We start from the raw sequence: 21079 nt of genomic DNA, 5'->3' as shown, positions 1-21079 counted from the left end.
TGCGACCTTGCCTGCGGTCCTTGGACTTGTTCATATAGAAAATGCCCATATCACTCTTGTAGAATCTATATAAAGTAATATACATTAGTCTAATATTAAAACAATGAAAAAAACATTAAATATATTTGTTTTATTGTATTGTTACATTAATAGCTGTTGTATTGTTATAGAATGGCTTGTTAAACATTTCATAGGATTTTCAGAGGGAGGAAAAACCAAGACATTTAATATAAAATGTCAAATTAATAAATACATTAAAAGAAAAAGAAAAAAATGGTTAAAAGCCATCGTCCCGGGAAGCATTTCATTTCGTCCCGTGCATTTTTAAAATAATACTAATAACAATGAATCATTTCTAAGTCTTTGTTAGCCGTCGCTCGCGTCCTGTGCATCTCCTGGGGGCTAAGCCCCCCCCTGTCCTTAAAAGCTAGTGACGCCCCTGCTCTCACAGAAATACATTTTAAAATATTTGGCTTTCATGGCTCTCTCAGCCAAAAAGGTCTCCGACCCCTGTTGTAGTGCTACAGTAGTGTTTGTGCACCACTCTCTCTTTAACAGTAATAATATTGCTGCAATTGTTTTAAAACGGTGGCTAGTGCGTATTCATTCAAATTACCAAAGTTGTTGTTTGTTATCTGCTCAACCCGTCAATACATGTTTGTAAGGCTGATAGAGGGACTGGTGATGTGAAGTAGTGTGCTGGGGGAGTCATCGCGGAGCATCTTCTCTTGATCTGGCAACCTCCGGCAAACTGCGACAGCACAGCAGCGCCAATGGCAGCTGAACATCCGCACAGCACCGCGAGCAGGATGACAGCAACAAGGTGAGATGGCCACTGCCGGCTCGGCTACGTTTGCTCGGATTTACGTGAAGTGGGGCCTCGGTTGGACAGCGTTATTGTGTCGACGCGGCTTCAGCACTGTAAAAATTCCATTTGTAAAGCTTGTCAACTTTTATTTTAAGTTACGGGCAAACGTTAGCGCGCTGGCCGGCTAAGGCTAACAAGCGTTATGTGAAAGTTAGCATCTGGAGCCACTAGGTTTTAGATAATGTGGTAAGCAAATAGACTGCTTAAGTAAAACAACTCATACCGTGAATTATCAGTCCCTCCTGCGAGCCGCTTTGGAGCCATGAGCTAAGTAAGCTAACATGTTGACTACCTGCTTAGCTAGCCTGTGCTAACTTCGGGGCCCATAATGAGGTACAACATAATCAACGCAGACTTAATGAGCAATATTGTTTGTGCAAAATATATCAAAAGTATCACCGGGGTGTTGTTTTGCCTCCGCGATCCAACCAAACTCACATAATGGTGACATGACACAACGTTGATGTTGACGTGCATGGAACAAGAACACGTTTGCAAATAAGTGCGGCATCAAAGTCTCCGGAATGCATGTGAACAATTCAAGACGGGACTGATTTGCGATGCATTTTCTTACTAGCTTGTTAATTGCCGGTAAGTGTTATGCAGTGACCGCTTTAACTTCAGAATTCTGTCCGCAACAATGTCCGACCCGTGTTGTTGCGACGTGATTAAAAGCTGCACACGGTGTGGCGTGATGAACCAAAGTCATGTATTTAGAGCCTTGTGGTGCAACAAACAAGAACGTCAACTTGGATATGCATGTGCACTTGTGTTCAGGAATGATAGCATTTGACTTTGCATGGAATAGTTGGCCTCCGCATTCAATTAATCCTACTTTCACCACAACATTAGGTTGAATTCGATTGCCAGCGTCACAGAAGTATTCATTTGACTATTGCAGTGAGGAAGAACGACTACGAGAGTTTTCTCATAAATATGCAAAAGGTTGACAAAGTATTGGAAACACCTTAGTTTCAGACAGTGTGGTTTTAAAGCACTGCCAAGAAATCTATTATTAAAATGTTTTTAAATCTAAACTACCTTAGCAATAAATCACCATAATGCTTACTCTAGTTGATACATAGCAATGTTAAAGATGTCCTCAAGTACCTCGTGACTTGTTGCTATGAAACACAAGTACACATGCATAGTGCAGATGGCCTCCTGCAAGATAAATTATCGACTACCTCGTACATTTCATATAAGGATAATTAATGTCAAATGTTTTATGTGACCAGTTACATGTGTCATACAAGTGGTATACATTGTCTATTGTCCAGAACACATTTTCCTTAAAAAAGATTGAATAAATCGGACCTTAACACACCTTTCTTGTAATAGACAATCTCGGATTCTGTATAGACTCAACAAATTGTGCACATGGGGTTTATAAAACTCCATTTGTAAATCATATAATGTTGAATGATACTCTCGTTACCAGACCCAAACGATGACTGTCTGGATTTTAATGAGAATGTGATGCACTGCAATGCATTTATAACCTAATAAAGTCAACCAGAAAAATATGAAATATTGATGCAATCTGCAAGGAAATTAAATAAAAATGTCCTTTATACATGCTCATATCTTTTCTGGTCTGGCTTTTTATGCACCGTTCCTAAACATGTACTGGCACTGTACTGAAAGCAGGCGTGGGCTGTCTTATTTAATATAGATTGTATTCCATTTCCACGGTCAGTAGAGACAAAGGTCTATGGTGTGAAGTCCATTTTTATAGAAGAGTTGCAGTGTGCTGGGTAGTGTTGCTGTAAGTGTTCTGAATTTACTGGCGGCCTGAAGAGAGATGATGAGCTGTGTTTGCTTTAGTCGTGACTTGTAAAAAGGAGTTTGCTGATGACAAGGCTCTGTTGCTAGGCAACACACATCATGGGCTGCGCCTCGTGAAGCTCGAAGCTGGCAGTATCGTATCTGCTCTCCATAAAGAAGTGTGTATTAGACTCACTAGTTTTTAAAATGATTTTTTCATGCGTAAAAAACACATTTTTCATGGCATTGACCCTAGCGGTTTTGTCGCCAGAGAATGTTGTTGACTGCAGATTGTCTTTCAGAGGGGCTGGCGGCACAGTGATGCACTGATCAGCCCACACTGTCTCAGGTTTTATGCACTCATGGGCTCACCTCATGCGTGTCTGCCTTCAATGTTACTTTTGTGCTGCGAGGCGAGGGCTGTTCCGCAGTACATTAACAGACTGTGCGTCAGGACTGTTTTATTTGAAAACCAATGGACTGCTGCAGAAGGAAAGTCACAGATATTCGGTGGTCGGCAGCCACAAGCGGGGGAATCGTGACACTGGTTGACATTTGATTTTGTTCGCACAGCGTTTGGTGAATTCAAAGTGCATTTATATAATGTTCACAGCACATTAGTTGGATTGTGGAAATCTGAAATGAAAGTTATTGTCATTATGGCACAATAAGTGGTTGACATGGCTTGCAGACAGATCCGATGCAGATTGGTGTTGATGTTGTTGCTTCCTGAATATTCATTTTGTTATCATTTGGTTAATTGGTAACATTCTCGCTGAATAACAACAAGAGGAAACAGGCTAATTAATGCCGCTGCTATGCATGCATATTAAATTATTGCTACAAATAAGCATCGGCTCAATTGACTGACACGATTCTAATTATTAGGATAAGAGGCCACAAGCATTTAAAGGCCACACCCTAATTTTGACTGTAGAAATTTAAATGTCCAACATAATCTGTTATGGTAGACTTGTCAACCATTTGATTTGTTCAGATTTAAAAATGTGCTTTTTCAAAGAAAATGTATTTGTTTAGGCACTTTTAAATACAAATACAAAAAAATAACATAAAAATGTAAACTTTCTTAACAGCCATTTTAATCATCAATATCTTAAAACGAGGAATGTGAATAATAATTTACTCATTGATAGTTCATTGATTGATTGAGTCACTAGAATTTATTGTTTAATCACACCTTGAAGCAATTTATGTAATAGTGAGTGCACTACTCAGCTGTAACCAGTAGAAGCGGTGTTGACTGAGTCTGAACTAGTTTGCATCAGTAATGGGAAACTGAGCTACATCCGTGCTGTGGAAACATCGCTAATAACAATTGCTGATGCCTCTAGGCGCTGGCCACTTGGGTGTTAGCTATCTATAGATATAAGTTAGTCTTTACAATGCTCACTCATTCTCATGGCTACAGTGGTTAGGGTTGGGTATCAAAATGGAAACCGGGACTAACATTCTGATTCTGGGAATTGTTTTTTAATATCGATTTCTGGTTTCAATGCCCCACCAGAAGAAATAGCCGCTGAATATGCGCCGTAAAACGAAGAAATGGTTGCCACCAAATATTTTTTTTAGGGGACATTTGATCAATAAAAACTGTGGTTAGCGCCCCTATTTAAACCATGCACACTTGTATAATGACACTGCCTGTTTAGGAACCGGAATTTGAACCATAACCAGAAGTGTTCAAATTCACACAATGCCTAACCCCAATGTCTGGTATATACTCTTGCGTCACGTAGCTTGCGTCCCCTCTGATGGCGTCTTGAATTGAACCTGTTATTAGCAAAAGATTGGAAATAAAAGTTCAAAAGAGCATTGTAATTTGTGTAACTTCTTCTTAGCACAACAACAACAACAACAACAACACAACAAGCTCAACAACAAAACAATCAGTAATCATTTTTTATAGCGCACCGAGATATAAAGTACACAATATCAGTTTGCATGCAAATGTTCAATCACTGTTGCTTTATCTCATACAATAGTTTGTGCATTTCAAGCAAGTCTGCCCTCCCCTGGTCAGGGACCCTCCTCGGCAAAAGCTGACCAATCACAGCCCCGCGGTTGCCGCTGACGCGAAGCTTGGATTTTTTGGAGGTGCACGTCAGGGTCACGCAAGTTACGTGACGCGAGAATATATGCCGGATTTAACGGTCGTCAACTCTACCAAATAACTTTTGATGTATTTGCATGTTGGGAATAAGCAGTAATTAATTATTATTTGGTTACTGAGTAAGGTACACTCTTTTGAAATGTTCTGAAATTCTGCTTAAGTTTGACTAACACGTTTGTGGAAATCTTTTTGAGGCATATTTTGCCTCCAAAATTGTACGATTTCTGAACTGTTCCACTTTTGGAGGTATTTGAATTTGGAGTTCTGACATTTCTTTTTGTGTTTACTGTCTTTCAGGTTTAAGTAGTTCACACAGGAGTGTGTGCAATCCAAAAGCTCTACCCAAGAAGTGTTAAGAGTCCAGCAATGAATGAGATTCCTTGGTTGCAGCCGAGGTGAGGGCTAAGCATGGTGCGTGAATCCGAAGCGTCGAGGCAAGCGTGACAGTATGTTCTGCGTCGCAGCAACTCAAAATGGAAAAGCACCCATGCAGGGAGGAGAACATTGACTCAAGCGGGGCCCAGCATGCCACCGACAAGCCTGAAGATGGCAGCAGCTCGGAAAGCGATTCTGAAGAGCAGCAGTGCCCAAAGGTTCAGGTGAACAGCAGCTGCAAGAAGTGGGAGCCCCTGGCTGTCACTAAGCCCCATCGTCAGCTGTGTCGCTCCCCATGCCTCGATCAGCCCAGTTTTTCCCAGAGTAGCACAGTACAAGATGTCCGCGAGGATTGCAATAGCGCAGGGCCAGCGATCAAGGTGGCCAGTGACAAGGAGTACCAGACAAAAATGGACTTTGCTTTAAAGCTGGGCTACTCGGGGGAGCAGGTGGAGACGGTGCTCAACAAACTCGGGGCCACTGCACTTATTAATGACATTCTGGCAGAGCTAGTAAGGCTTGGAAACAAAGTGGAACCTGAATGTCAACCTTGCAGCAGTGCAGTCACATCACTATCATGTGCACCCTGTGTTAAAGAGACTGCTAGTCCTGAGGTGTCTGCGGAAGAAGATTCTGTGGAAATGTATGATAATCTCCGGCCTATTGTCATTGATGGCTCAAATGTGGCAATGAGGTAAGAAACAAGCAACGTGTGTGGGCACGCGTGTGCGTGTAATGTATATGTACATATGTGTGTGTGTGTGTGTGTGTGTGTGTGTGTGTGTGTGTGTGTGTGTGTGTATATATATATATGTATGTATTTATGTGTGTGTGTGTGTATGTATGTATGTTAGGGATGTCCCGATCCAGGTTTTTGCACTTCCGATCCGATACCGATATTGTTTTTGCACTTCCGATCCGATACCGATACTGGCCTATCCGAGCATGTATTAAAGTTTAAAGTTATTTAGCCTACTTAGTTGTCAGAATCATGTTGAAAAGGGTTTTAGTACTCTTGATTACAACTAGCCAGCTGAATTAGGGGAGTCTGAATAATACACAATGGTTGGTAACAAGAAACTCACCTGTTTATTCAAGGATAAACACAAAATAGACAAAATTATACATGACAAACAGAAATGGCATCATTGAAACTAGGGCTGGGCGATATGGCCTTTTTTTAATATTGCGATAATTTAAGGCCATATTGCGATACACGATATATATCTCGATATTTTGCCTTAGCCTTGAATGAACACTTGATGCATATAATCACAGCGGTATGATGATTCTATGTGTTTTGATTGATTGATTGAGACTTTTATTAGTAGGTTGCACAGTGAAGTACATATTCCGTACAATTGACCACTAAATGGTAACACCGAATAAGTTTTTCAACTTGTTTAAGTCGGGGTCCACTTAAATTGATTCATGATACAGATATATACTATCAGATATATACTATCATCATAATACAGTCATCACACCAGATAATCACATTGAATTATTTATAATCCGGGGTGTGGAGGGGGGCGCCTGATGTAAGTGTCAAAAAGACAGCCAAAAGAGTTTGATATGAGAATAAATCTAAAGTTAAAATATAGGGTAGAAATGCACCCATTTGCAGGAAATTTAGTCTTGATTTTCAAAATGTTCTTTCAAGGCTTGCATGTCTACATTAAAACATTCTTCTTCATACTGCATTAATATATGCTACTTTTAAACTTTCATGCAGAGAAGGAAATCATAACTTAAAAAAATCACTAATTTTTTCATACGGTGTTGATCTGGAAATTTTTGCCTCGGCATTTTGATGGTGTGGACGTGTGGCACCGAACGGAGATAAGCGTCTCGACAGACGTTACAATATTTGAACAATGATGACGAAAACTGTTTTCTCTGTCGTGTCCGTGTGTCGAAAATTGTTATACGCTTATTTTTTCATTTGATTTTGTGCGTGGCATAGATTTGCCGTGCGCAGAGGACGTTTGAGCAGGCGCGCACCTTAGCGGCTGCGCTAGCATCACAGCTAATGTTAGCCATGCTGCTACCTCTCTGCTGGGAGAGGACGTATATGTGACGTATGACGTGACAGTATGTGACGTGTGTAAGAAGTTGCGCTTGCTGTCTGTGAGAAGGAGACAGAAGAAGGAGTGGGAAGAGCCTGTCGTGTAATGCCAGCAGCTAAAAGCAACTGCGTGAGAATCCATAGACCTGTGGATGTGTTGAAGGTCTGCTGGAAAATGCGGAACGGAAATAGGGAGCAGCAGAAAAGTGGAATGTATTATTTGAATCTGTGCGTTGGAAAACACGGACCGGAGTTTTTTTAAACTGGATCTGGATCGGCCTTTTCCCATGCCTTGCCGATACGCATTTTTTGGCAAATATCGGCGGCCGATCCGATCCAAATATCGGATCGGGACATCCCTAATGTATGTATGTATGTATACGTATGTAGGGACGGCGTGGCGCAGTGGGAGAGTGGCCGTGCGCAACCCGAGGGTCCCTGGTTCAATCCCCACCTAGTACCAACCTCGTCATGTCCGTTGTGTCCTGAGCAAGACACTTCACCCTTGCTCCTGATGGGTGCTGGTTAGCGCCTTGCATGGCAGCTCCCTCCATCAGTGTGTGAATGTGTGTGTGAATGGGTAAATGTGGAAGTAGTGTCAAAGCGCTTTGAGTACCTTGAAGATAGAAAAGCGCTATACAAGTACAACCCATTTATCATTTATTTATATGTGTATATGTATATACTGTATGTATATGTGTATATGTATATACTGTATGTATATGTGTATATGTATATATATATATATATGTATATGTATATATATATATATATGTATATGTATATATTAGGGGTGTAACGGTATGTGTATTTGTATTGAACCATTTTGGTACGGGGGTTCCGGTTCGGTTCGGAGGTGTACCGAACAAATTTCCACACGGACATATTAAGTAGCGTAACGCACGTTGTGTAAACAATGCGCACCGAGGCACAACACACAGCATGCTAGCAACTAACGGGCTACGATAGACTGACCATACGTTCTCTTCTCACCGGATATGTCCTCCTATACATATATGTGCGTGCGCGCGTGCGTGTGCGCGTGTGCGTGTGCGCGTGTGTGTGTGTGTGTGGGGAAAAAAATCACAAGACTACTTCATCTCTACAGGCCTGTTTCATGAGGGGTTCCCTCAATCATCAGGAGATTTTAATAGAAGCATTCACATACCATGGTTTATATAGGGCACAGAACGGGTAAGTACAGGCAGGCGTAGGGGCGTGGTAATTGGCTCATGTGTTAAGAACACGGCAAGAATTTGCCATGTTATTGAGTATTCAACATTATTGTCTTTGACGTTCCAAAAAAGACAATAATGTTGAATATTCAATAACATGGCAAATTCTTGCATCCAGCACACCTTACAACAGTGGTAATAAAAGATGCAACCTATGCTTAAAAGAGAAACTGTTTATTATATACCGCCCAGATCTGTCATCCCTCACCAAGCGCAGCGAAATTGTATCAGCATGCCGTCACAGACGGAAACACCTCCTAGGTAACACATGAGCCAATCACCTGCCTGTACCTACCCGTTCTGTGCCCTATATAAACCATGGTATGTGAATGCTTCTATTAAAATCTCCTGATGATTGAGGGAACCCCTCATGAAACAGGCCTGTAGAGATGAAGTAGCCTTGTGATTTTTTTCCCACACATACATATATTGCGCTCTACCACGGTATCGAGCACTATTTTTTGGATAATCTAATTAAGACATACACACACAGGGTGTCCATATGTGCACCGCGGTTCCATGATCGACTTTGTAGTTGTGTCATCGGATTTGCGGCCTCATGTTTTGGACACTCGGGTGAAGAGAGAGAGGGGCGGAGCTTTCTACCGATCACCACCTGGTGGTGAGTTGGCTGCGATGGTGGGGGAGGATGCCGGACAGACCTGGCAGGCCCAAACGCATTGTGAGGGTTTGCCGGGAACGTCTGGCTAAGTCTCCTGTCAGAGAGAGTTTCAATTCCCACCTCCGGAAGAACTTTGAACATGTCACGAGGGAGGTGCTGGACATGTTCCGTACCTCTATTGTCGAGGCAGCTGATTGGAGCTGTGGCCGCAAGGTAGTTGGTGCCTGTCGTGGCGGTAATCCTAGAACCCGTTGGTGGACACCGGCGGTGAGGGATGCCGTGAAGCTGAAGAAGGAGTCCTATCGGGTTCTTTTGGCTCATAGGACTCCTGAGGCAGCGGACAGGTACCGACAGGCCAAGCGGTGTGCGGCTTCAGCGGTTGCGGAGGAAAGACTCGGACTTGGGAGGAGTTCGGGGAAGTCATGGAAAACGACTTCCGGACGGCTTCGAAGCGATTCTGGACCACCATCCGCCGCCTCAGGAAGGGGAACACCGTGTATGGTGAGGATGGTGTTCTGCTGACCTCGACTGCGGATGTTGTGCATCGGTGGAGAGAATACTTCGAAGACCTCCTCAATCCCACCAACACGTCTTCATATGAGGAAGCAGTGCCTGGGGAATCGGTGGTGGGCTCTTCTATTTCTGGGGCTGAGGTTGCTGAGGTAGTTAAATAGCTCCTCGGTGGCAAGGCCCCGGGGGTGGATGAGATCCGCCCGGAGTTCCTTAAGGCTCTGGATGCTGTGGGGCTGTCTTGGTTGACAAGACTCTGCAGCATCGCGTGGACATCGGGGGCGGTACCTCTGGATTGGCAGACCGGGGTGGTGGTTCCTCTTTTTAAGAAGGGGAACCGGAGGGTGTGTTCTAACTATCGTGGGATCACACTCCTCAGCCTTCCCGGTAAGGTCTATTCGGGTGTACTGGAGAGGAGGCTACGCCGGATAGTCGAACCTCGGATTCAGGAGGAACAGTGTGGTTTTCGTCCTGGTCGTGGAACTGTGGACCAGCTCTATACTCTCGGCAGGGACATAAAAAAATATAAGTAATGTATAAACATGGTGTTTACTTTTTGATATCAATATAAATCACAAAGCAGTTTGACTAATAAAGATAAAGTCTAATAAACAAGTTTTGTTCTTCAACAACAATCATGTACTTCAGTGCAACAGTTTGGCCAACAAAAATAAACATTTAACACACAATCTTGGTGCCTCACCGACAACTCAGTCTGCGTTGAATTCGATGAGGTGACAAAACATTTTAGCTAGTGTTGATGTTATTGGAACACTGACAAAGTTAGCAGTGAAATAAAGGACAAGTGAGCATCCCAGTATACAAACTAAATACTTTTTAAACAAGTTGTGGTAATATTCCTGACACATCACCTGCTGCATGGTTACTCTCAGGCCTAGCAGCTGACGGAAGGACACTAGTTGCACTTTCAAAATGAAACTGCAACATCAAATATTTTTCTCCTCCAACAGCATTGCGCTCTTACACTCACACCGAGACTCCACGGAAGTAGAAGCAAGTGAAATGAAGTTAAACGGAGCGATCGGCTGTTTACTCGGAGGGAACATTTTCAAAACAAAGTATGTGTAGTCGCCGCCAGGGGACTCTACTGCGCATGCGCAGGTGCTGCGACGCTTCAGTTTTTAGGAAGCAAGCAGTGTTGCCTAAAATGCATTAATAAATACAATTTAAACGGTATTACTAACCGTTTGGAATTTTATCACGGTTCATCATCATACTGTTTACCGTTAAATCCCTAGTGTGTATATACGTGTGTGCGCGCATGCGCCCATGGGCATATATGTATACTGTATATGTGTGTATATACTGCATATTGTGTATTTATGTAAAAGTATGTGTGTGTACATTTATGTGTGTGTATGTATGTACTGTATGTATATATATATATGTATATATACATACATACATATACATTTGTGTATGTATGTATTTATATGTTCTGTTTAGTAGGTTTAAGTCGATCTTGTTTTGTTTTTCAGCCATGGAAACAAAGAGGTTTTCTCTTGCCGTGGTATCCAACTTGCTGTTGAATGGTTCCTAGAAAAGGGGCACAAAGACATCACTGTGTTTGTCCCAGCCTGGAGAAAGGAGCAGTCGAGACCCGATGCCCCTATTACAGGTAGTAAAGCACTTTTTTCAACACTTACCGGCAGTGTTTGTATTACTTAATTATAGAGCAGTAAAGATGAATCAATGTTGAACTGACTACTGAAAAGTACTCCAAATCACTGTTTGGATGCCTTCACAGTCAACTAAATAAGTCAATGGTAGATAAATATCATGACTTGTTTTCCTTTACAGATCAAGAAATTTTACGCAAGCTAGAAAAAGAGAAGATCCTGGTTTTTACCCCATCTCGAAGGGTCCAAGGCAGAAGAGTGGTCTGCTATGATGATCGCTTCATAGTGAAGCTGGCTTATGATTCTGATGGAATTATCGTGTCAAATGACAATTACAGAGACTTGCAGAATGAAAAACCAGAGTGGAAGAAATTCATCGAGGAACGACTCCTTATGTATTCATTCGTCAATGACAAGTAAGAAGCTAAAGTGCTTTATTTGGACTCTTTAGTATTTTGCCAATACTAAATCATATGAATTTGGTGGCAGGATCTACCAGAAAACCTCTCAGTACAAACCCATACAGTTGAGCTACACAACAAATTACAGACTCAAAAGGTACCATTAAATAAAGATAAATCACATCTCTCTGGTTTGATGAAACGGAAGACTGCAGCTTTCACAAGTGTTTATCCTCATAAAAATAGGGAAACTAGTTTAAAAGTGAACAATCCTGACACGGTTGGTGTAAATAAAATCACATTTAATTATAAAATATTTTTTTGATTTTTTAGATTCATGCCACCTGATGATCCACTGGGAAGACATGGTCCAAGCTTAGAAAACTTCCTTCGCAAGCGTCCTGTTGTTCCAGAGCATAAAAAACAACCTTGCCCATATGGTGAGTTTATTAGAATTTGTTCTAAAATATTTTGTGTTGCAATTGTTTTATGTTGTTAACTTAATCTATTCTTCTTTAACAAGGCAAAAAGTGCACATATGGACACAAGTGTAAATACTATCATCCGGAGCGTGTCAATCAGCCACTACGGTCAGTCGCCGATGAACTGCGGGCTTTTGCTAAACTGTCTGCTGTGAAGACAATGAGCGAGGGGGCCTTAGTTAAATGCGGCACTGGTCCGGCAGTTGTGAGCAGAGACAACACATCAGAAGTCAAACGTGTTGCGCCCAAACGGCAGTCCGACCCAAGTATCCGCTCAGTGGCCTGCGAGCTTTCAGAAACACTGTCCGTTGTCAGGAAGTCTGAAACAAATTCAGTGCCTTCCCTTGTGACTGCTCTAAGCGTGCCCACCATGCAGCCTGTTAAGAGCCACGCAGCTGGGGCTTTGAACACGCGATCCGCCAGCAGCCCAGTGCCAGGTTCTTTGCAGTTCTCACACAGTTCACTGGAGCACATGTCTAGTGTACAGTACCCGCCCATTTTGGTAACTAACAGCCATGGCGCTTCTGTTACATACAGCGAGCAGTTCCCAAAATATGACTCCGTCAGCGACCATGGCTATTATTCACTGCATAGCGATTTTTCAAACATGAGCATGAGCAGTATGCACAATGTTGACAGTTTCTGTAGCATAGAGCACGAGCACAGTGTGTGCCAGAGAACTCGCAGCCACTGTCCTGAGTCCTGCCTCAGCCACTCCAACAGCGACTCGTTCTCCTCATATGGTGACCTGTATCCGAGCTCTGTGGACGGTAGCCTGGAGGAGAGCCTGAAGGGGCAGCAGCAGCCCCCTGCCCCAGGGAGAATGCAGACTTTCTCCCATGGGTTTCGGCACGAAGCATTGTCTAGGGTTCAGAGTTATGGACCGGAGGAGCCCAAGCAGGGTCTACGTAAGCAGCTTGGAGCACACCTAGCACCACACATCCAGCATGTTGCAGTGGGGGCCAGGTCAAGCTGCCCTGGAGACTACCCCCTCACTCAGAATGTCCTCCCGCCATTCTCCTCACAGGCGACGCGATCCCTCGGCATGACTCGCATGGACAGCATATCCGATTCCAGGCTGTACGATAGCAACCCAATGAGACAAAGGCGACCGCCACTGTGTCGAGAGCAGCATGCGAGCTGGGACCCCTTGCCTTGTGGAAACGAGTCTTACGGATATCACTCTTACCCACTGAGCAACAACTTGATGCCGTGTTGCGAGCGGGTGATGGTCCGCAGCATGCCCGACAAAATGGAGCAAATCTGGAACTCGCCGTGGGAGCCCCTACCTGCAGCTGAACACCAAGAACGGTATGTCATCCCAGACCACCAGTATCAAACATATCGGAACCTTTGTAACATCTTCCCTGCATATGTGGTCCATTCAGTAATGGAGAAAAACCCTCATTTGACAGACCCCCAGCAACTCGCAGCTGTCATTGTTACAAATCTGAGGTCTTGTCACTGAGGAATCTTTCTTTTAAAAATTATTCAAATTGAAGGCGATTAAGGAAATAGAGTATTTTGATTGCAAAAACAGGCACTTCATAAATGTTGACAAAAGTGCAACATTTGCCCTCAGGAGTTTTTTTTTTTTTTTTTTAATTAAATCAGCTGCAAATTCTGACAGTCTTACATTAGTAAGATGATATCAGTAAAACACATTTTTTTTAGTAGAATTATAGGATGGCTACCTTTTTATAAGAAGTGTGGTGCACTTATGGATTGTGTCATAGCACATCCATTATACTTGAGCAGGAGCTATATCTCCATTCAACTTATTGATTTTGAGTTGTAAAGTAATATGTCAAATATACAGAAATTCCCTGCAATGTTGTCTGGAATGTTTTGATTCAGCTAACTAGTTGACTATCTGAATATACCCTATCCCAAACTAAACTACAGCATCTTTAAATCAAGAATGTCAGTTCTTTAAGTAAGCACAAAGGTCCCATTCAGGTCATGTGGATGTGCTATGAAAGGCATTTTAAATATGTCTGAAACTCAATAACTTTCTTCAGCTTTGCCTCCGCTGTAAATAACTTTTGTGACTTTTTTTGTGCATTTCTTTCTAAGACAAGGGGGAGGTACACGCATACCTCCAAGCATGTACTATGACATTTAATGGCCTTATATCTGAATGACCTCACACTTTAGTCGTCGTCTCGGCGGGTTTCAATGAACGTACTTTACGTTGAAGCCTCCTACTTTTTAAATGTAAAGCACTAGCTCAGTATCTAAAGATATCTATTTTCTCAGTCTCACTTACAAAGCTACTATTTTGGTAGAAGTTGACAGTGCACAAAGCAAGCCAAAAAAGAGATTTGTCTTGTATACAAGTGCACATGTTAATCTATGTACATAAAAGCCATTATGTCAGTCATTTATAAGCTGCTAAATAATGCCAAAAAAGGTCATTATTCTGACGTCACATTACATTTAGCTTCATGTAATTGGACTTGTTAATCATTTTCCATTTCCAATGGTGTAGTGTATATTTGGTTGTACTGAATATTTTTAAGTAAAAATAGTATTATATAATATATACATTAGTAGCTCCTCTGAACTCCTTCAAGTTGTCAGTGGTCTAACCTTTTTGTATCAAAGACCACTTTTACATGCACTTAAATGGACTGATTTTAACTTTTGTCAACACCTGGTGGGGGGCTGGCTTTTATTTCTTGTGAGTTTGGGCTTGAAGACTTAAGTATTTCCAAACCCACTCAGTGCAAATACATAAAAGACTGCAAAGCAGCTTTTTAATGCATGTACAATAAATTAGATGAACATGTGGCACTGAGATAGCGGTAAATCTGAATGAATGATCTCAGAGCATCAAGAGTAAATAGTTACCTGTGCATGGAATCTGGGACACCATTTCACTAATGTGATGTGTCTAAATGCAAAGGCAACAATGTTTACCATCACAGTTTGCACACAGATTTCTATAATTCCAGTATTTCTGCTAGGCCTGCTATGTTGTTAAAACGTATACCACATAGGCTGAGTTTCAATAATTGTAAAAAAAAACAAAAACAATTTAAGTAAATGCCAGACAGAAAACAAACATTTATGTTGTTTGGTTTTCACTGTAAAGGTGAACAGCTTAAAGAAAGACGGACTGAACATACTGTATGTTGATGCAGCCGTGAGGCGGTTTGGCTGTGCCTTGCAGCACAATGCTCTCAGGATGCTTTAACTTTTTCTCTTCACCGGCCAAAAACCAGTGGTTACTGCTGGCAAGAGTCTATTCTAATAGTGATATATTTTGTGACAAACTTGTACATGTAAATACTGTTAAAGCGTGACAAGTGCATTGCAAACTTTGTATTTTTGCGTTTGTCCGAATTAGGCACCTTGAGAAGTTTATTAATGGGTCTGTTGAGGGGGCTTTACATGATGCAGATTATTTCATACTGTGGCACATATTAAGCTTGTTACTGACACTCAAGTGTCACAAAATAAGAGGATGTCTTGTAAAGCCTGCCCAACGACAAGGTGACGTTCCTAATGTATTTAAAGGGAAATACCACTCAATTGAATATATGACATAGGATCAAATTCTTTGAAAAAAAACTCTAGGAGATGCCTGAGTCTACAGATGTGTCTAATTTGGAAGGAAACATTATGTGGTGTTACTCTTTAACAATGCATTTATGTGACTGTGATTCTTTTTCTCAATGGTGGTGCTTTAAAAATATAGATTTCTCTATAATTTTAGGTAAAACCGCAGTGTATAAACATTCATCAAGAAAATAATGAATGTGTTAAGCCCAAATGAATTTTGGGTTTTGCTGACTAAGTTTTTTCATGAAAAAGACAAGGCCACTTTAGGCCAGATTCTGTTCATGAGAAGGTGAAAACAAACCTGCCTAAATGTTTCTACATGTGAAACAATCAGATTGCAAGGCTGCTGTCACGGTTGTTTCTGGCATTTGGCTCAACGTTTGCGTGCCGTCATTTGATTTATTTTTTTCCCCTTGAGGTTAATACACTGATTTGGTTGCAGATTAAAAGAAAACAAGTAAACACGATGAGTGTTGCTGTAATTTAGTTGCACTGATGATCTTAATTCATAACGTAGGTCAGCAAAAATTAACGATGACTTTATTAATGTACTCTTTTGTTTTGCAAGAGAAGGTCAGATTTGTGGCAGCTGAGGTTTCAACTAAATTACTCCCATTTCCCCCTCTAGGGAGGTCTTTATGAGAGTCTTGTATAGTTGCATTTTAATAACAAGTAAATTGAAATAATAGTATTTGTAAAAAAACGATTCACATCCAAATTCCGATTATTATTCCGATTAAAACTTATTCCATCATTTTCCAAAAGATTGTTTATTTTTTTTATTACATTTTTAGTTTTTAAGAGGGGCTTTTGTAACCTAGATTGAGAAGTTTTTTTTTATTTCTTAAAACATGATTAATATACCAATAATATATTGGCAAGAATCGATTTGAATTGAGAATCGTGTTGAATCGGGAATCGAATCGGCACCACAAGAATCGGAATTGAATCGTGAGTTGTAAGATTCCCATCCATAGCATTTGGATCATTGTTTCTATAAATGATGACGCTTTAGTACAACTTATATTATTGTATTTCATTTAACACGCGCCGTTTGTCACTACCAGGCTTGTGCAAAAATCTGAGTTGAATTGAGAACGTCTCCGAAATTACAAAAAGAAAGAATTACAATATGAATTGAAATTCCAATTGAGAATTGTGGTGTATTCCAGAATCTCTCTTTACAGTTTAATCCATACATGGCTGTTTCACATATTTCTTAAAATATTAGTATTTACCTAATGTCAGGACACAATACACTTAATTTAAGTATAGAATAACGCATTTTCCGGACTACAGAGCGCACCGTGATGTAAGCCGCACCCACTAAATTTTAGAAGAAAAAAAATAGTTTTCTATATGTATTAGCCGCACTGGACTATAAGCCACAGATATGAGTTCTTTACACAGAAAGATTCTGTAAATGTTTATAGACATACCTTAATTGTTTCCAAATGGTGTCTGTAACACGGCAGTAAGACTGCTGATCAAACAAAACAAAAGTCATCGTCATGAACCCTCTAGCTGCGGAAGCTAGCTCTCCACTCAGATAAACAGACTCGAAAACTCCAGAGTGACGTCTTGGTGAGTTTACTGAGGAATTTGTGAGACTGGAACAATACAAAAAGAATCCCAATGTAAGTCAATATTACTAACAGTCACTTGTAAACGTGTAAGCATATTGGCTAATGCTAACAACGCTAGCGTCATTATATTACGATATCACGTAACACTCCTACAGACATCACACATGGGACGGTTTATTACGTAGAAACAGTTTTAGTTGTACTGTAAAACTTACAATTATTGCTTGGAGTGATGAATGTAAAATCCATGAGTAGAAACGCTATAGACAGCTAGAAGACTGAACGGCACACCTATTGGAAGAGAAAAAAAACTAATTACCATAAATGGAAGGAGATTGCAGCACCTGCAGTGAGCGAATTCATCCAAAACTTGGCGCCATGGCACAAACAATAAAACACCTTCTCAGGGTTTTTGATTGGTATTTTTTATAAAAAATGTTTTTATTATTGCTGTCAACTAAGAAAAATCAATTAGTTAGCTACTCAGTCTTACAAGCCGCAGGTTTCAAAGTGTAGGAAAAAAGTAGCGTCTTATAGTCTGGAATTTACGGTATGTCTTTCATCGACAATTAAAAATAACATTCTATAAAACATAATTGTGTGAAATTAACAGTTAGCATGTTAATTGCACATTTTGTAGGTATATACAGTACAACTAAAGTGTGGATATTGTTCCTTTCAAATAATGGAAAATGTTGGAAAAATACTTCAAAATTGAGGATATTTGTGTTTGATCTAGTGCAGTGATTCTCAAACTATTGTACGTGGGCTCCATCTTGTGGTACGCCAAAGAATCACTCAATTAATTATTTAAACAGTGTTACTGTTCAAAATGTGTGTAATGTTACAGTGGCCAAAAATATTAAATATACTTGTTATATAAAGCATCTGCCATGTTTTTAATGAATATTCAGGCCTATTACGCTACTTTATTTTAATGTTGGTCATTATGGTGGTACTTGGAGAGCCAAGTGTTTTTTGAGTTGGTAAAAAAAAAAAAAAGAAAGTTTGAGAACCATTGATCTAGTGTTTGTACAGTTATTTTTAGTATTCAGGCCAAAACCTTCTGTTAAATGTGACAGATTATTCCATTTACTGTGAATACATTTCCTGAATTGCAATGAATTGAATTTCACTTCCTGTAATTGTTGTTCAAAATCCTGTGGGTTTGAACCAATTCAATTCCAATCCTTCAAATTTGGACCTTTGCAAAAGCCTGGTCACTACACAACTCGTTTGTTTTGTTTACAATCCCTTATACTTTTCAGGTCGGCTTTTTAGATGTTTAACAGAAAATGCTCATAAAACTCTACTTCAGCTTTACAGATGTTGTTTGGCAGGTTGTGTGTGTTGTCATCCACATGGTGGCATTAGTCATATTAAAAAAAAAAATTACAGCCACCAACAGATTGTATTTATTAAACGTGGACAAAGGCACACTGTTACAGCTGAGGGCACTATATGAGGAAATTGTTTATCTAAGGACAGTTTATTTTCTATTCAATACATTTCTACACACAATATCAATTCAAATTAAAATTTAATCTGCGTCTTAATCTCTTTTCACAAACATCTTAAAATGGAAAAATTCTGATTTTATCAGGATGCCATTCAAACATTTTTAGAAATGTGGACATATGATAGTCATCTCACTCCCCGGGTCACTTTTTTTTCCCATTTTTAGCTAAAGTCATCACTGTCGCAAAGAACAATCTAATGGAGGTTCAATAATAGTAATTGCCTGTAAACCCCCCCCCCCCCTTCTTTTGTATGTGCCGCAAACAACCAAGCCACAAATGTCTAGAATTGACTTTTGCTTGTTGATACAAATTGTATCTCTACCTTGAATGTAAACTAAATATCAAATGTATAATATGAACATAGTTTAATTTAAATAGAGGGGAAAAATAATGCCTAATTTGTGTGACACTGTGTGTCACTGGGCCCATTGGTATGTACTAACTCTTATTAGGTACAGTAGTTAATCGTGTGGGACTTTGAGATACGTGTGCGGCACTAAGCATCACGCCCTCACTGTACATAGCCATGTGTTTATCAATGTTGTAATTTGTGCATCTATTTTGTTGAAATATGTCTGCTATTTTAATGGAATATTTCAATATCTTGGAGGATGTCTTGCTTTGTATTACATATTTGCATTTGGGGGCGGGGTGTTTTCTTTTTACACAGATTGCCACACACCAAACTAATATATTATAAACTTTGTAAACTAGGATTACTAAACACAATGTCAGTTTTCTATGAATCTGTTTGATGTTTAATGTTCTTTTAAGATCTATAGTTCTCTAAAAACTGGAATTTATTGGAATGTTTGGCAGGTGGTCAAATGAGTAACTTGTGTTGACATGTATTGTTATTTCTACAACCACTGAACTATCGTATTGAAGTGTAAAATGATCATTTTGCTGTCAGTGGCCAGTTTAATGTGTGTAGGGTTTTGGCTGGCCATCAATGAAATTGCCCTTGTGCTATTTTGAAAATGGTAAAACTGCTGTTGTATGTTAAAAATAGCATGTCAATAGATACGATCACGACCAAAGTTTTGTTTATTTTAAAAATTGTACACATGTACTTGTGACCAGTGGATCAAACACACATTGACACTAAGTGTACCATGATTGATGCCAGCATATGTCTAATATACAGTATGTACCTGGATTAACAGAATCAGTGTACCCATCATGACTATGACTGAACATACAGTATTTACGGTGAAATACTCAGGTTAAACCACCACTTAAAATTCAGAATCAAATAACAGCATGTTGCACTGGTGACTTTTCTATGGTGGTGTGAGCGTATTAAAAAAGGGTAACACTGAAGCAAGCTGTTTGTGTTGTGCTAATTTGCAGTATTGTAATCCACACTGCTTTTTGTAGACCAACCTAGACTATTTGAGTCTGTGGGCTCAAACAAAATGTAAGTCTTAATGACAAAATGTGTTTCTCACCCTTAATAAAGGTATACAATGATGTTCAAACTGGTCTCTGTCCTCCTAATTGCACAAATCCTAGAGGAAGAATCCCAATAATTATTCTGCACATACACACTATATTGAGTATATACAGTACTGTGACAAAGGTCAAGACAGAAACATACTTAACTGTATTAAAATGTAAATTCTCCATCATACACAGTAGTACTGTGATACTGGTACACAGGCTCCAACTAGTGGTATGCCAAAGAATCACTTAATTAAAGTACAGCGTTTTATTTTTATATATATTCAGTGTTACTGTTCAAACTATGTGCAATGTTACAGTAGCCAAAAATATTAAATATACTAAACCGTATGCCTTTTTTAATGAATACTTAGGCCTACTAAATAAAGTACTATCTACTACGCCACTGTATTATAATGTTGGTCATTGTGGTACGTGGAGAGCCAAGTTTTTTTCTGAGCTTGTACTCTGATAAACGTTTGAGAACCACTGAGAGCAGAAGCCCATCCATCCATCCATTTTCTACCGCTTATTCCCTTCGGGGTCGCGGGGGGCGTTGGAGCCTATCTCAGCTACAATCGGGCGGAAGGCGGGGTACACCCTGGACAAGTCGCCACCTCATCACAGGGCCAACACAAATAGACAGACAACATTCATACTCACATTCACACACTAGGGCCAATTTAGTGTTGCCAATCAACCTATCCCCAGGTGCATGTCTTTGGAGGTGGGAGGAAGCCGGAGAACCCGGAGGGAACCCACGCAGTCATGGGGAGGACATGCAAACTCCACACAGAAAGATCCCGAGCCCGGGATTGAACTCAGGACTACTCAGGACCTTCGTATTGTGAGGCAGACGCTCGA

General features: G+C 40.5%; 1 protein-coding gene across 4 annotated transcripts; it reads left to right on the top strand.

Annotated features, from left to right (window-relative positions):
• Positions 1–683: 683 nt before the first annotated feature.
• zc3h12b (zinc finger CCCH-type containing 12B) lies at positions 684–20261 on the top strand. Of its 4 annotated transcripts, none has more exons than XM_061962122.1 (7): positions 684–823; positions 5064–5835; positions 11076–11215; positions 11398–11632; positions 11706–11774; positions 11951–12057; positions 12141–20261. In XM_061962122.1, the coding sequence occupies exons 2-7, from the start codon at positions 5240–5242 to the stop codon at positions 13565–13567; spliced, it is 2574 nt and encodes an 857-aa protein (XP_061818106.1). In that variant the 5' UTR covers positions 684–823; positions 5064–5239; the 3' UTR covers positions 13568–20261. The 4 variants fall into 4 exon arrangements, with proteins under 4 accessions (XP_061818106.1, XP_061818109.1, XP_061818107.1 ...); XM_061962123.1 differs by having other exon boundaries at positions 823–921; XM_061962124.1 differs by lacking the exon at positions 684–823 and adding an exon at positions 1351–1459.
• The last annotated feature ends 818 nt before the right edge of the window (positions 20262–21079 follow it).

This window comes from Nerophis lumbriciformis, linkage group LG09, assembly GCF_033978685.3.
Source record: "Nerophis lumbriciformis linkage group LG09, RoL_Nlum_v2.1, whole genome shotgun sequence".
Lineage (NCBI taxonomy): Eukaryota > Metazoa > Chordata > Actinopteri > Syngnathiformes > Syngnathidae > Nerophis > Nerophis lumbriciformis.
Note: the sequence above shows the minus strand (reverse complement) of the source record. Positions and strands in the feature narration are given on the sequence as shown.